Source organism: Bombina bombina, chromosome 5, assembly GCF_027579735.1.
Source record: "Bombina bombina isolate aBomBom1 chromosome 5, aBomBom1.pri, whole genome shotgun sequence".
Taxonomy (NCBI): Eukaryota; Metazoa; Chordata; class Amphibia; order Anura; family Bombinatoridae; genus Bombina; species Bombina bombina.
In genome coordinates this window covers 451,664,860-451,678,931 of record NC_069503.1, presented here as the reverse complement: position 1 = coordinate 451,678,931, position 14,072 = coordinate 451,664,860, and the positions used below count along the sequence as shown (strand labels likewise).

At 37.6% G+C, this 14,072-nt stretch overlaps 1 protein-coding gene across 1 annotated transcript in view; it reads right to left on the bottom strand.

Moving 5' to 3' along the window:
* The window catches only part of HUS1 (HUS1 checkpoint clamp component), a 113,365-nt gene that overhangs the window by 63,389 nt on the left and 35,904 nt on the right, over positions 1-14,072 (bottom strand). Inside the window, 2 exon segments of the mRNA XM_053715754.1 lie at positions 6,139-6,213; positions 6,866-7,042. Coding sequence (XP_053571729.1) covers positions 6,139-6,213; positions 6,866-7,042 — 252 coding nt within the window.

Below are 14,072 nucleotides of genomic sequence, written 5' to 3'. Positions count from 1 at the left end.
TTTAGGAGTCTTCCTCTCAAGTAATATTTCGACTGTTGTTGAATCTAATTTTTACCCTCTTCTCCACTCTTTTCAAAAATCTGTGGACCATTGGAATGTTCCCAGCATCTCATGGCTGGGCAGAGTGGCAGCCTTCAAAATGAACCTCCTTCCTAAGCTTACTTACTTGTTTCGGACGCTACCGATTCCTATTCCTAAATCTCTTATTGGGAAATTCCAAATCCTCTGCAACAAATTCATCTGGAGGAATAAACACCCGAGAGTGGCTACTAGACTTTTACAGCAACCTCTGCTAAGTGGGGGTGCTGGCGCTCCTAACCTGGCATATTATCATGAAGCCTCTAAACTGGCACATATCCTCCCGTGGAACTCTGACACCTCTAAATGTAAGTGGTGGCTGCTAGAACAAGCAACCTTACCACACCCACTTACACTATCAGATTTATTATGGATTCCTAAGCACATTAGGGCCTCTCTTGAAATTCAAAACTACATTGTTCTTTCAGCTTTAAAATTTTGAGATAAAACTCATTCACTGTCTCATTTAGCTCCTCATCCGTCCCCGATACATACACTATCGGGCCTGCTCTGTGCCCTTCAAGACTCACACCCCTCATTATGGGGCTCATACTGAATTCTTAGTATACAAGATCTATTCCCTAATGGACAATTAATGAATCTCGCAACCTTCCGATCCACATTCCAGCCTTCTCAGTTGTTGCAGTTCGAGTTCTGGAGATTACGAAGCCTTTTACATTCTTGGGGTTTTACAACACTTCCTCTGCAAGCCCCTACAAGTTGGGAACGGAGATGGTGTACAGCCAAAAAAATCCCTAATGCGTTATCAATATCATATCAAGATATTCTGAACCCGCCCATCTATCTTAAATCGGCCCATATCACCATCTGGGAAATAGATCTTCAGTTTCAAGCTACACAGGAAGAATGGTCCACAGCCATGCTAGTAACCAAGCAGGCTCTTCATTGTATTACACTGCTGGAACTATATCTTAAGATATGCATGCAATGGCACATGACCCCACTTCGGCTTTTTAAAATATCCCCCATGAACTCTCCGCTTTGTTGGCGAGGCTGTGGTCAGGTGGGTTCCTCAGCACATAAATGGTGGGAATGCCCTGTCCTACAACCACTATGGGCTATGCTCTCCCATAGGTGTTCCAATGTGATCCCGCCGACCCTTTGGCTGTGTCCGCAGAAGGTCCTATTCCACTTGAACGTGGGGTTACCTCTTTCCCCTGTGGGTCTCCTCAGCATATATTTACTAATGGCCACTAAACTGGCTATCACCCGCTTGTGCAAACAAACTAATATCCCCAGCTGGCACAATATAGTCAAAATTATGGATTACCTGGAAGTCATGGAAAGCCCCATCTTTACCACGAACAATAAGGTCTCCTTGCATTATCAGAACTGGGATTTGTGGAAGGAGCTTAAGGCTCTCAAAACCTAAATTTCAGAAGAATCAAAAAGACCCCCCGACTCCCATTTTCTTACTTCACCCCTCTCTCCTTTCCTCTTTCCCCCTCTCCCCCCCTTTTTTTTTCTTTTCTTCCTCTCCTCCCTCCCTTCTTCTCCTCTCCCTCTCTTTCCTCCTACTCCTTCTGCTTTCTTCCCTGTTTACTCTTGTTGTACTACAATGTTCGGTGCACTTCCTCCAGATACTACATTATATCATACCCATAAGCCCTCTCCTTTTATTAGCTAACTTTCAGATTGTCACATGAGCATTTACTTGTATACTGAGCATCTTATAACCATTAAATTTATTATAATCCTGAATATGCATCAACCTATTCTCCACCTAAATAGTAATTGCTGGACTTTGCGTGTCCAATATTAGATCACAATCTTCACTTTTACAAAAAAATAAAATAAAAAGATGGACCTTGTGAAATGGAACCAGACAAAAAAGAAAAGAGAGGTTGTAACTTTATCTGTGATACATCATATATGTTATCTTGTTTTTGCTTTGTTAAAAGAAAAAATAAGAGGAAAAAAAGAGAAGAAACAAAAGAAAAAAAAAGGAAAAAAAAAAAAAAAAGAAAAAATCCTCTGCATTGTATTAGCTGATTTACTGTTATCTAATGTATCTGAGCTTTCTTTTTTTTTATTGTGTTGTAAACCTCAATAAAAAATTATTTGGAAAAAAAAAAAAATCTTAAGAATATTCTAGCTCCTTCTAAATTAAAGCCCCTAGATACATTTAAGACAAAGGGGAGTAATCCCTGCAAAACACTATCAGGGTGGCTATGCTTAAGCAATGGTCTATTTAAATGTAGAAGACTAAATTGCTGTTTATGCCCCTTAATCAAATCAGGGACCCAATTTTACAATTGGGACAGATCTCAGAGTTTTGATATTATTATTCGTGCAACCTGCAATACCACTTATGCAGTGTACATGCTTACCTGCAGCTGTAATTTAATTTACGTTGGTAGGACCAAAAGAAATATCAAGAAACGCATCTATGAGCATGTCAACAATATAGAGAAAGGATTTAAAAATCACAGTGTGTCCGAACATTTTCGCAGATGTCATAATAAGCAGGTATTGAAACTATACCTCATATGAAAAATGATAGGCAGAAGCTGCTTAATCTGCGAAAATGTGAGACTAAATGGATCCATAGACTAGGCAGCCTATACCCTCAGGGCTTAAATATTGACCCGGATCTCCAGGCCTTTATGGATTAGTGTTTTTTTGTACTCATATTTGTTCTCTATATATTTTCATATACAGTGCTCCTTGTGCATACTTTGACTATGTACTTAATGTTTTTTTTTTTTTTTGTTTTTTTTTGTGATATTAATTTTAGATCCAGTGACTCTACTGATTACAGTTTATAATGTTTTAACATATTTTTTTACGTCTGCATAGGTGTCCCAGTCTAATATGTAAATTTTATATAGTTCTTATGCATATATGAGACTTATGATAGTTTTTAGGATTTTTTATTGTTTGTGTTATAGTGTTTTACATATTTATTATTTTTTTATATAGGAATTATGAAGTGTTTACTCCATTTATTATGTATCCATTTTTTATGTGTATAACTTATTTTGTGTAATAGGGATATAGTATCCCTAATTAATTTATTTAGTTTTATGGGTTAAACATGCACTGAATCTGCTAGATATTTATTATCAACATTTATTTTGTTTTTTGTTTTATGGGTCTAGCTTGTATCACACTTGTTGGGTATTTAGTATTAATAATATTCAGCTATTTTGTAAGGGTTAACATACAGGGAGTCTATAACAAGGTCTGTAAATGGTAATTATTTTACCCCATTGTGGTTGATAGCTGTAAGAGGTTAAAAGTACATTCTGAGCTTGTCATACACATTAGCATATATCAACATACACCACGCTGTGAAATTACTTACATTGTATATTAGATATATCTTTATAAATTTGGTTGCATGCTTTAGTTAAGTAACATACACATTACCCCTGGGCGAGTGCATATCTAACTAATGAACATTAGGGTGTGTTCCTCCAAGCCTTCTAATTGGCTACATCACTCATGTTGTTCTCCAATCATCTGAGGGGGAGTGTACCTTACTAATGGCATAAAGAGCGCATGTTTGGAAGAAAAAGTTATGTTCTGTTGGGAAATCTCTTGACAAAGTCTGCTTAGAAGGCAGATGAAACGCGTAGAGTTAAAGAGTTTTAAGCTAAAAGATTTCAAAAGGATCTGCATACATTACTGGTCCTGGAAGCAATCAGCTGTTTAAACCTGCAAAGATTTGACTTTTGAAAGACTGGACTTGCAGTGGATCCTGAGCTGTCAGTGAAACTGTTTATGGCCAGAATATCTCTGATTTTCCTGTTTTTACCTGCAATCTTGTAAGTGCAATATAGCACACTGTGTTTTTTTAATACATTTTGTTTTACTTCCTTGAATCTTGGTTGCACTTGTGTTTTTTCCCCAGAGTTTAAAACCCATAAACTACCTATTAATCCCTAAACCGCTGCCATCCCACATCACAAATACTATATTACACCTATTAACCCCTAATCTGCCGCCCACCCACTTCGCGACTATTAAATAAACCTATTAACCCCTAATCTGCCACCCACCCACCCACATCGCCGACACTAAAATAAACCTATTAAGCCCTAAATTAAATGTTACAATATAACTTTCTTTAAATAAATAAAAACTTACCTGTGAAATAAAAAAAACTAACATTAAACTATAAATTAACCTAACATTACTATTCTAATAAAATTAAAAAAACTACCAATTAAAAATCCAAAATTACAAATATAAAAAAACCTAATACTAAAAATTAAAAAAAAATCTAACATTCCAAAAAAAAATAAACACTAAAATTACGAAAAATAAAAAACTCTAAGATTACAAAAAATAATAAATGAAATTATCAAAAATAAAAACAATTAAACCTAATCTAATAGCCCTATAAAAATAAAAAATCCCCCCCCCCAAAAAAAAACACTGCCTAACCTTTAATAAACTACCAATAGCCCTTAAAAGGCTCTTTTGTAGGGCATTGCCCTAAGTTAAACAGCTCTTTTACGTACAAAAAAATACAAAGTCCCCCTACAGTAAAACCCACCACCCAACCAACCCCCCAAAATAAAAAAACTAAGTCTAAAAAAAACCTAAGCTATACATTGCCCCTAAAGGGGCATTTGTATAGACATTGCCCTTAAAAGGGCATTCAGCTATTTTACTGCTCTTAAAAGGGCATTCAGCTCTTTTACACTGCCCAAACCCTAATCTTAAAAAAAAAACACCCCCCCCAAAATAACAACACTAACCCCAGAATATCTACTCACGGTTCCTGAAGTCCGGACATCCATCTCCATCCAGGAGGTGAGAAGTCTTCATCCAGACGGCGACTTCTTCATCCATCGCAGGGGCGTCTTCTATCTTCATCCAAGCGGAGCGGAACTATCCAGGACTGGTGATGACATCCTGCGTGGAGCGTCCATTTCATACTCACTGCCGTACACTAAAGTTGAATGCAAGGTACCCGATTAAAAATGGTGTATCTTGCATTCCTATTGGCTGATTTGATTCTTCAAAATCAAATCAGCCAATAGGATGAGAGCTACTGAAATCCTATTGGCTGCTCAAAACAGCTAATAGGATGAGAGCTACCGAAATCATTTGTAATTTAGGAATTTTAATTGGTAGTTTTTTATTTTATTAGAATAGTAATGTTAGGTTAATTAATAGTTTAATATTAGTGTTTTATTTTATTTCACAGGTAAGTTTTTATTTATTTTCAGATAGTTATAGTGTAACTTTTAATTTAAAGTTGGGGGGTGTTAGGTTTAGGGGTTAATAGTTTAATTTAGTGTTTTGCGATGTGCGGGGATGGCCGTTTAGGGGTTAATAGGTTTAGTTTATTAGTTACAATGTGGGAGGCTGGAGGTTTAGGAGTTAATAGGTTTATTTAGTGTTGGCGATGTCAAGGAGCGGCGGATTAGGGGTTAATAACTATTTAGGTGTCGATGATGTCGAGGGGCGGTGGATAAGGAGTAAATAACTTTTATTAGTGTTGGCGATATCGGGGAGCAGCGGATTAGGGGTTAATAACTTTTATTAGTGTCGGCAACGCTGGGGAGCGGTGGATTAGGGGTTAATAACTTTATTTAGGTGTCGGCGATGTTGGGGCAGCAGATTGGGGGTTAATAACTTTTATTAGTGTTGGTGATGTCGGGAAGCGGCGGATTAGGGGTTAAAACTTTTTATTAGTGTCGGCGATGTCGGGGAGGATTAGGGGTTAACAACTTTTATTTAGTGTCAGCGATGTCGGGGGCGGCAGACTAGGGATATTTAGATTAGGGGGTTATGTTAGGGTGTTAGGTCTAAACATAACTTTCTTTCCCCCATAGACATCAATGGGGTTGCGTTACGGCGATTTGCCATTCCACGAACGCAGGTGTTTTTTTCTAACACTCTCTCCACATTGATGCCTATGCACGTAAAATCAGCCCTTGGCTTTTGTGCGGTATGGATCTTAACGCACCATAACGCACAGCACAAGGCAGTTTTTTAGTAACTCGTAATGGCAGCACTATTTAAAGTGTGGTACCGCTAATTCTTTTGCGTTAGTTAGGTGATTGCTATTTGACTGTTTACTATAAAATTACTTAGGTTCTTTATTCTCTCCACAATGCTCTTCATGGTTTTCAGTGCTGGCAAATAAATGCTGACCTGAACAATAAAGACATACACAGTTAGAGATACATTTTGTATTAAACACATTACAATGAACAAAAGGGACAGAATAATTCTAAAATGTGTGGTTTATTAGTTAGTTAAATATTTTTACGGTTCAAATCAGCATGTGTTAATTTTAACCACAGCACAGAAACTCTGAAAACCCCAAAACAATAGATTATGGCAAGGCAACAAGCACACAAAGAAATAAATAAAAGATAATGAAATACCCCAGCATACACAGAGGCTCCAGGATGTACTTTTAACTATGCATTTAACCCCTTTGTGGGAGATAAATATATACTTAGAGCATTTTACTATAATATATCTTTAAAGGGACCATAAACACCTCTAGCTTTGTATAAAAAATGTGCTTGTCCAATGCTCCCTAGAGAAATCAAAAAGCAACTATTATTTTCTTAAAAATGCTGCAAATCCTAACCTGGTTTAGGCAATATGAAAAAAGTGATTTTTTGCCTCTTTAGGGAGCATGGGTCATGCACAGTTTTTAGACAAAAAGCAAGAAAGGGATTAATGTCCCTTTAGAAAAACCAAGCTGAATAAAAACAGGTGGGTTGACAAGCTCTATATGACACATCATGCTGCAACATAGTACAACATGAACATCTATTATATGTTTCCATACCAACTCCACTGTCAATGTAAGACAAGGACACTGCTTGTTTGTGAGCTTCATTTTCACTGTTTTGGCATTCTGGGCAGTTTTCAATGCCCCAGAAAGGTTTTGAGGAATCAGTTCCAAGTAAATCTCATTTTGTTCTGCACACACCCCTTCCATCTGATACTCATCAAAGAAGTTACCCTAAAAAAGAAATTTAGATAACACAAACATCAATCAAATAGTAATACATACATGACGATCCTTGAAAATAAGCAAACACTCTGTAGTTTGCATAAGGATAGGCATTTTGTAGAAATTATTTTCAGACCTCTGCTGACCCTGTAGTAAGTCAGTGGGTCACACAATAACTATAAACAATACAAAGTAGTTTACTATTTTGTACTTGCCGTGCTATTGTTTATGCAAACCAAAATGGAAAAAAAAAATTCTCTTTTCTAAACAGTTATGTTCAAGCATACAACCAACTACAGCAATACTCTTGGGTACAGTTGTCTATTATGCAAGTATGCATGCATGGTTGTTATTTCAATGTGCAGATACAGAGGGACCAGTAACATTACACATGGTATCACTGGCTTTTTGAGATGCTAAGTACACATGCTAGCTGGATATATTTTAGTTTGTTTTTAAATTCTGCATCTGCATTAACAAGTATAACACATTAAACTACTTGTTATTGTGCTTTACATTAATTGTTTAATGTTGCTTTAAAAAAGTGGTGTCTCAAGGGACATACCCTCTTAGCTCTAGGGTGTAACGTCCTCTCTGGACTAACTTAACCCCCAGCTGCATGAAATATAGTAAAACATTATATATAACACATACAAAACAACATGCTCAGCTTTCCAGGTTATTGTCCACCTTTGCAATGAAATAATTTTCATCCTGCAACACAATTCCCTTGTACGGATTTTACACTTGTCTCAGACTTGTGGATTTATAAAGGGCAGTTGGGTGGCACACGTGGGGGTGTAAGCCATTATGTAGGGGAGAACAGTGTCCCCCATTGGTCAATGTAAACCCAGTGATAATACGATTAATGTTTCCATTTAGTTATCTCATCATAAACAAAACAAAAATATTAATTAGGTATTGAAATATAATGCAATCAACTCTGTTGGTTCCTCTGACATTATAGATGTCTATACAAATGGACAGGAATGGCGTAGAATAACTTTAATTTCCTATTGAAATTGTTAATACATATATTAACCACCATTATATGGCCTTCTGTGCCTGTAACCTGTTCATGATATGGAAGTAAGCTTTAAGCATGTACATTTTCTTAAATGCATGTACAAAATGGTTGGGAGTGTCATTGATGTTGCAAAAAAAAAAGCAGGTCCAGTACCCCATAGCACACTGCACATGCATACAAGTAGTGCACATGCACATTGCTTACTTCCAAATCAGGAACAGTTTGCATGTATGGAAGGCACATGTAAAGGCACTTGATTAAATAAATGATTTTTTTGAGTAGGAAACATACATTGTTTGCTTCTTTCTTACAGGCACTTTATTATCTAAAATGAATGGTATGTCTCTTAAACTCTTTTGGAAACCCCCTTCTGAGAAACAAAAAAAACTGTTCCAGTTATATATGAATACATTTTCCAACCAATTTCACAACAGGGAAACCACAGCTGGAGTTCATTACCATTTTGACATTTAAACCAATTTAGGGCTAGATTACGAGTGGAGTGGTAGTTCGCGCTCCTGCTCGCACACTTTTTCTGCTAGGCGCAGGCTTTTTGCCTGCATTTCACATTCCATTGTTTTTCACATAGAAGAATATTTTCTATTCAATCCATATAAACCAGTTCCATTTTTCAAGACAAAATAAACAAAATATACCTGAACTCTAAACCAGAGTCCTATAAATAAAGAATTTAAACTAATATACAACACATTTTCAATATAGTAACTAGGGAAAAAAATCCTAGAAAAAGAAAATAAAGAGCACACCAATACTCTTATTGAATATTGCTTAAAGGGACACTGTAGCCAAAAAAATTATTTTGTGATTCAGATAGAGCATGCAATTTTAAGCAACTTTCTAATTTACTCCTATTATCAAATTGTCTTCATTTTCTTGTTATGTTTATTTGAAAAGCAAGAATGTAAGTTTAGATGCCGGCCATTTTTGAACAACCTGGGTTGTCCTTGCTGATTGGACAGCACCTTTAAACAAGTGCTGTCCATGGTTCTGAACCCACAATTTGCTGGCTCCTTAGCTGAGATGCCTTCTTTTCAAATAAAGATTGCAAGAGAATAAAGAAAAATTGATAATAGAAGTAAATTAGAAAGTTGCTTACAATTACATGCTCTATCTGAATCATGAAAGAAAAAAAAAATCGGGTTCAGTGTCCCTTTAAGGAAAGAGAAAAACCATGTAAAAAAATGTCTTTCCCTTCCCTCCCCCTCCTCCCTACTTTTTTAAACCGCTTTCCCCTTTAACTATACACGGACCCTTTATACAAATACATTAGCATACTCTCCCAGACTAACTTTATTTAACAGCACTTTAACAACAGATGGGATAAAAAAATGTCTTTTGTACTTCAGTGGAGCATGCTTTAATATAGCTATCTTTCCTCAAAATGTACAGGGAGTGCAGAATTATTAGGCAAATGAGTATTTTGACCACATCATCCTCTTTATGCATGTTGTCTTACTCCAAGCTGTATAGGCTCGAAAGCCTACTACCAATTAAGCATATTAGGTGATGTGCATCTCTGTAATGAGAAGGGGTGTGGTCTAATGACATCAACACCCTATATCAGGTGTGCATAATTATTAGGCAACTTCCTTTCCTTTGGCAAAATGGGTCAAAATGGGTCAAAAGAAGGACTTGACAGGCTCAGAAAAGTCAAAAATAGTGAGATATCTTGCAGAGGGATGCAGCACTCTTAAAATTGCAAAGCTTCTGAAGCGTGATCATCGAACAATCAAGCGTTTCATTCAAAATAGTCAACAGGGTCGCAAGAAGCGTGTGGAAAAACCAAGGCGCAAAATAACTGCCCATGAACTGAGAAAAGTCAAGCGTGCAGCTGCCAAGATGCCACTTGCCACCAGTTTGGCCATATTTCAGAGCTGCAACATCACTGGAGTGCCCAAAAGCACAAGGTGTGCAATACTCAGAGACATGGCCAAGGTAAGAAAGGCTGAAAGACGACCACCACTGAACAAGACACACAAGCTGAAACGTCAAGACTGGGCCAAGAAATATCTCAAGACTGATTTTTCTAAGGTTTTATGGACTGATGAAATGAGAGTGAGTCTTGATGGGCCAGATGGATAGGCCCGTGGCTGGATTGGTAAAGGGCAGAGAGCTCCAGTCCGACTCAGACGCCAGCAAGGTGGAGGTGGAGTACTGGTTTGGGCTGGTATCATCAAAGATGAGCTTGTGGGGCCTTTTCAGGTTGAGGATGGAGTCAAGCTCAACTCCCAGTCCTACTGCCAGTTTCTGGAAGACACCTTCTTCAAGCAGTGGTACAGGAAGAAGTCTGCATCCTTCAAGAAAAACATGATTTTCATGCAGGACAATGCTTCATCACACGCGTCCAAGTACTCCACAGCGTGGCTGGCAAGAAAGGGTATAAAAGAAGAAAATCTAATGACATGGCCTACTTGTTCACCTGATCTGAACCCCATTGAGAACCTGTGGTCCATCATCAAATGTGAGATTTACAAGGAGGGAAAACAGTACACCTCTCTGAACAGTGTCTGGGAGGCTGTGGTTGCTGCTGCACGCAATGTTGATGGTGAACAGATCAAAACACTGACAGAATCCATGGATGGCAGGCTTTTGAGTGTCCTTGCAAAGAAAGGTGGCTATATTGGTCACTGATTTGTTTTTGTTTTGTTTTTGAATGTCAGAAATGTATATTTGTGAATGTTGAGATGTTATATTGGTTTCACTGGTAAAAATAAATAATTGAAATGGGTATATATTTGTTTTTTGTTAAGTTGCCTAATAATTATGCACAGTAATAGTCACCTGCACACACAGATATCCCCCTAAAATAGCTATAACTAAAAACAAACTAAAAACTACTTCCAAAACTATTCAGCTTTGATATTAATGAGTTTTTTGGGTTCATTGAGAACATGGTTGTTGTTCAATAATAAAATGAATCCTCAAAAATACAACTTGCCTAATAATTCTGCACTCCCTGTATATACTTCATTCTCTTTTTTGACTTCTAAAACACAACACTCCAATATTAAAGGGACAGTCAACACCAACATTGGTATTGTTTAAAAAGATAGATAATGCCTTTACTACACTTTCCCCAGCTTTGCACAACACCATTTGTTATGTTATGTTACTTTATAACATTTAAAGGGACAGTCTAGTCAAAAATAAACTTTCATGATTCAGATAGGGCATTTCCAATTTACTTTTATCATCTATTTTGCTTTGTTCTTTTGGTGTTCTTAGTTGAAAGCTAAACCTAGGTAGGTCCTATGCTAATGTCTTAGCCCTTGAAGGCCGCCTCTTATCTGAATGCATTTTGACAGCTTTTCACAACTAGAGGGCATTAGTTAATGTGTGCCATATAGATAACATTGTTATGCACGTGGAGTTACCTAGGAGTCAGTACTGACTGGCTAAAATGCATGTCTATCAAAATAACTAAAATGAGGGGGCAGTCTGCAGAGGCTTAGATAAAAGGGGTCCATTTAATAATGTGTGCACGGACATGATCCGATATAGCGGATCATGTCCGCTGCACATCGATAAATGCCGACAGCATACGCTGTCAGCATTTATCATTGCACCAGCAGTTCTTGTGAACTGCTGGTGCAATACCACCCTCTGCAGATTAAGAGGGTGTCAATCAGTCCGATCATATTCGATCGGGGGGATTGTTGTCCGCCACCTCAGAGGTGGCGGACGAGTTAAGGTGCAGCAGTCTTAGGACCGCTGCATCTTAACTTCCTCTTCAGCCGGAACTGAAGCGGAGTGGGTCTGAGGCAGCATCCGCTGCTTCATAAACAGACCCCAAGGTAATCACAGAGGTAAAAAGTATAGTATTATAACTGTGTTGGTTATGCAAAACTGGGGAATGGGTGATAAAGGGATTATCTATCTTTTTAAACAATAAAAATTCTGGTGTAGACTGTCCTTTTAAACCTCTAGATTTCTCCCTGTTTGTAAGCCACTACAGACAGCCTCTTATCACATGCTTTTTTAATTTGCTTTTCACAACAGGAGACTGTTAGTTCATGTGGGCTTGCGCCTGTGAAGTTGTGCACAACACAGCGCTAATGGGCTAAAATGCAAGTCAACAGATAATAAATAAAAAGTCAAGGTAATCACAGAGGTAAAAAGTATATTAATATAACCATGTTGGCTATGCAAAAGTGGGGAATGGGTAGTAAAGGCATTATCTATCTTTTTAAACAATAACAATTTTGGTGTTGACTGTCCCTTTAAAGAAATATAGATCTTATTTTTTAACTTACCTATTGACATAACTTTTTTAGAGATCCACTTATTTAGGATTATACCTCAAGCTATTAAAATTGAAAAATCAATGAGTTCTTTATTCTTATTGTTCTTAGATAGCAAAAAAAGAATTGGATCCAGATAAAGCTTAACATTTTCTTTCTAAGGGGCCGATTTATTATAATGCTAGCGGACATGATCCGCTGTAGTGGATCATGTTCGCCGCAGCATACGCTGTCAGCATTTATCATTGCACAAGCATTTCACAAGAAATGCTTGTGCTATGCTGCACCCTGCAAATTCGCCGCTAGCAGGGGTGTTAATCAACCCGATCGTATGTGATCGGGTGGATTGCTGTCCGCCGCCTCAGAGGCGGCGGACGAGTTAAGGAGCAGCAGTCTTAAGACCGCTGCTTCTTAACTTCTGTTTCTGGTGAGCCTGAAGGCTCGCGCGAAAACAGGTCAATGCGGGGCTTGTAAAATTGGCCCCTATGTCTTACTTAGCCAGAAATTAATCTTGCCCGAGAACGGATTGCTCATGGGACAAGACCAAAAATAATGTACCACCTCCGCCATCAGTGCGTTACATTTTATACATCTATCCATGAAACTCCTATTCCATTAATGTAATAAACAGGGTGTCAAATGTATTGGACTGATAATATTAGCATGAGATTCTCTTATACTTGTGGTGGATTTTGTAATTTTCTGCAACTTCCATAAGGTAGTAGTTATACGTTCCTCATTTATTTGTAGCAGCCCTTTCATATGCAAATTATATTCCGAACATTTCTAACACCATCATTCACTATCAACAATTTATATAAACTAGAAATTGAATGTTTCCCTACTTTGAAAAGTTTAATACAATCAACTGACCGGTCCCAATCACTTTAATTTCCAGTTATTCATTTATTAGCAAAGTGTCTAATTTGCAGATACAGTACGCAAAAAAATCTCGTTGAGGAAAATGATATTCCATTCTCAAGGTCTCAAACGTTTTAATCCGTATTGTACCATTTAAATATTAAAAAAATTTACTTAAATTTGCCAGTCTTTTTCTTTTTTACCTATAAAAGACTTCTGACCTTAGTCCTCTTGTACAGATTGACTGCCAGGCTTTAATTTCATTGTAAATAGCCATATATTTTTTTAATCTCAGGGGGGGGGGGGGGATATCTTTATTTTCCATATGTAGAAGAGCATTTAATGAGTAGGGTTTCACAATTGGATATTCTTTTATTGAAGAGGATAGAAAAACAAGGGGCGCCAACATAGTGTGAATCAGTTTGGAACACTGGAAAACAAAGTTTGCATAAAATCTACTCACAAGTGGAGTGGCACCTAGAACCAACTGGGTGCGTGCAGGCAGGCTGACATTCAGGACCAGCAGTCAGTACGCTGGAGGTCTCACCCGGGAGACCTGTGGGTGAATGAGAAGAGGTAGATGAAATCGGCTGTGAGTCGTCTAGTGAGCTGGATCTCCACAGGGGAAGTTCAAACGACTGTGTTGTTTTTCCCAAAGGTAGCTGCTCACACGATCAGACTTGTTTCCAAACGAATTGACAATGTCAGTGTAAGGAATAAACAGATTAAAATCCAACTAGATAAAAACACTGCAAACAGCAGTATATTGCAAAGGCACAGAAACCGGGTCTGTATATAAACAAGTATTTATTTGCTACGCGTTTCTCAGTCTGTAAAGGACTGTTTCCTCAGGCATATACAAAGGTGTTCAACAGGCTACCATTTATAC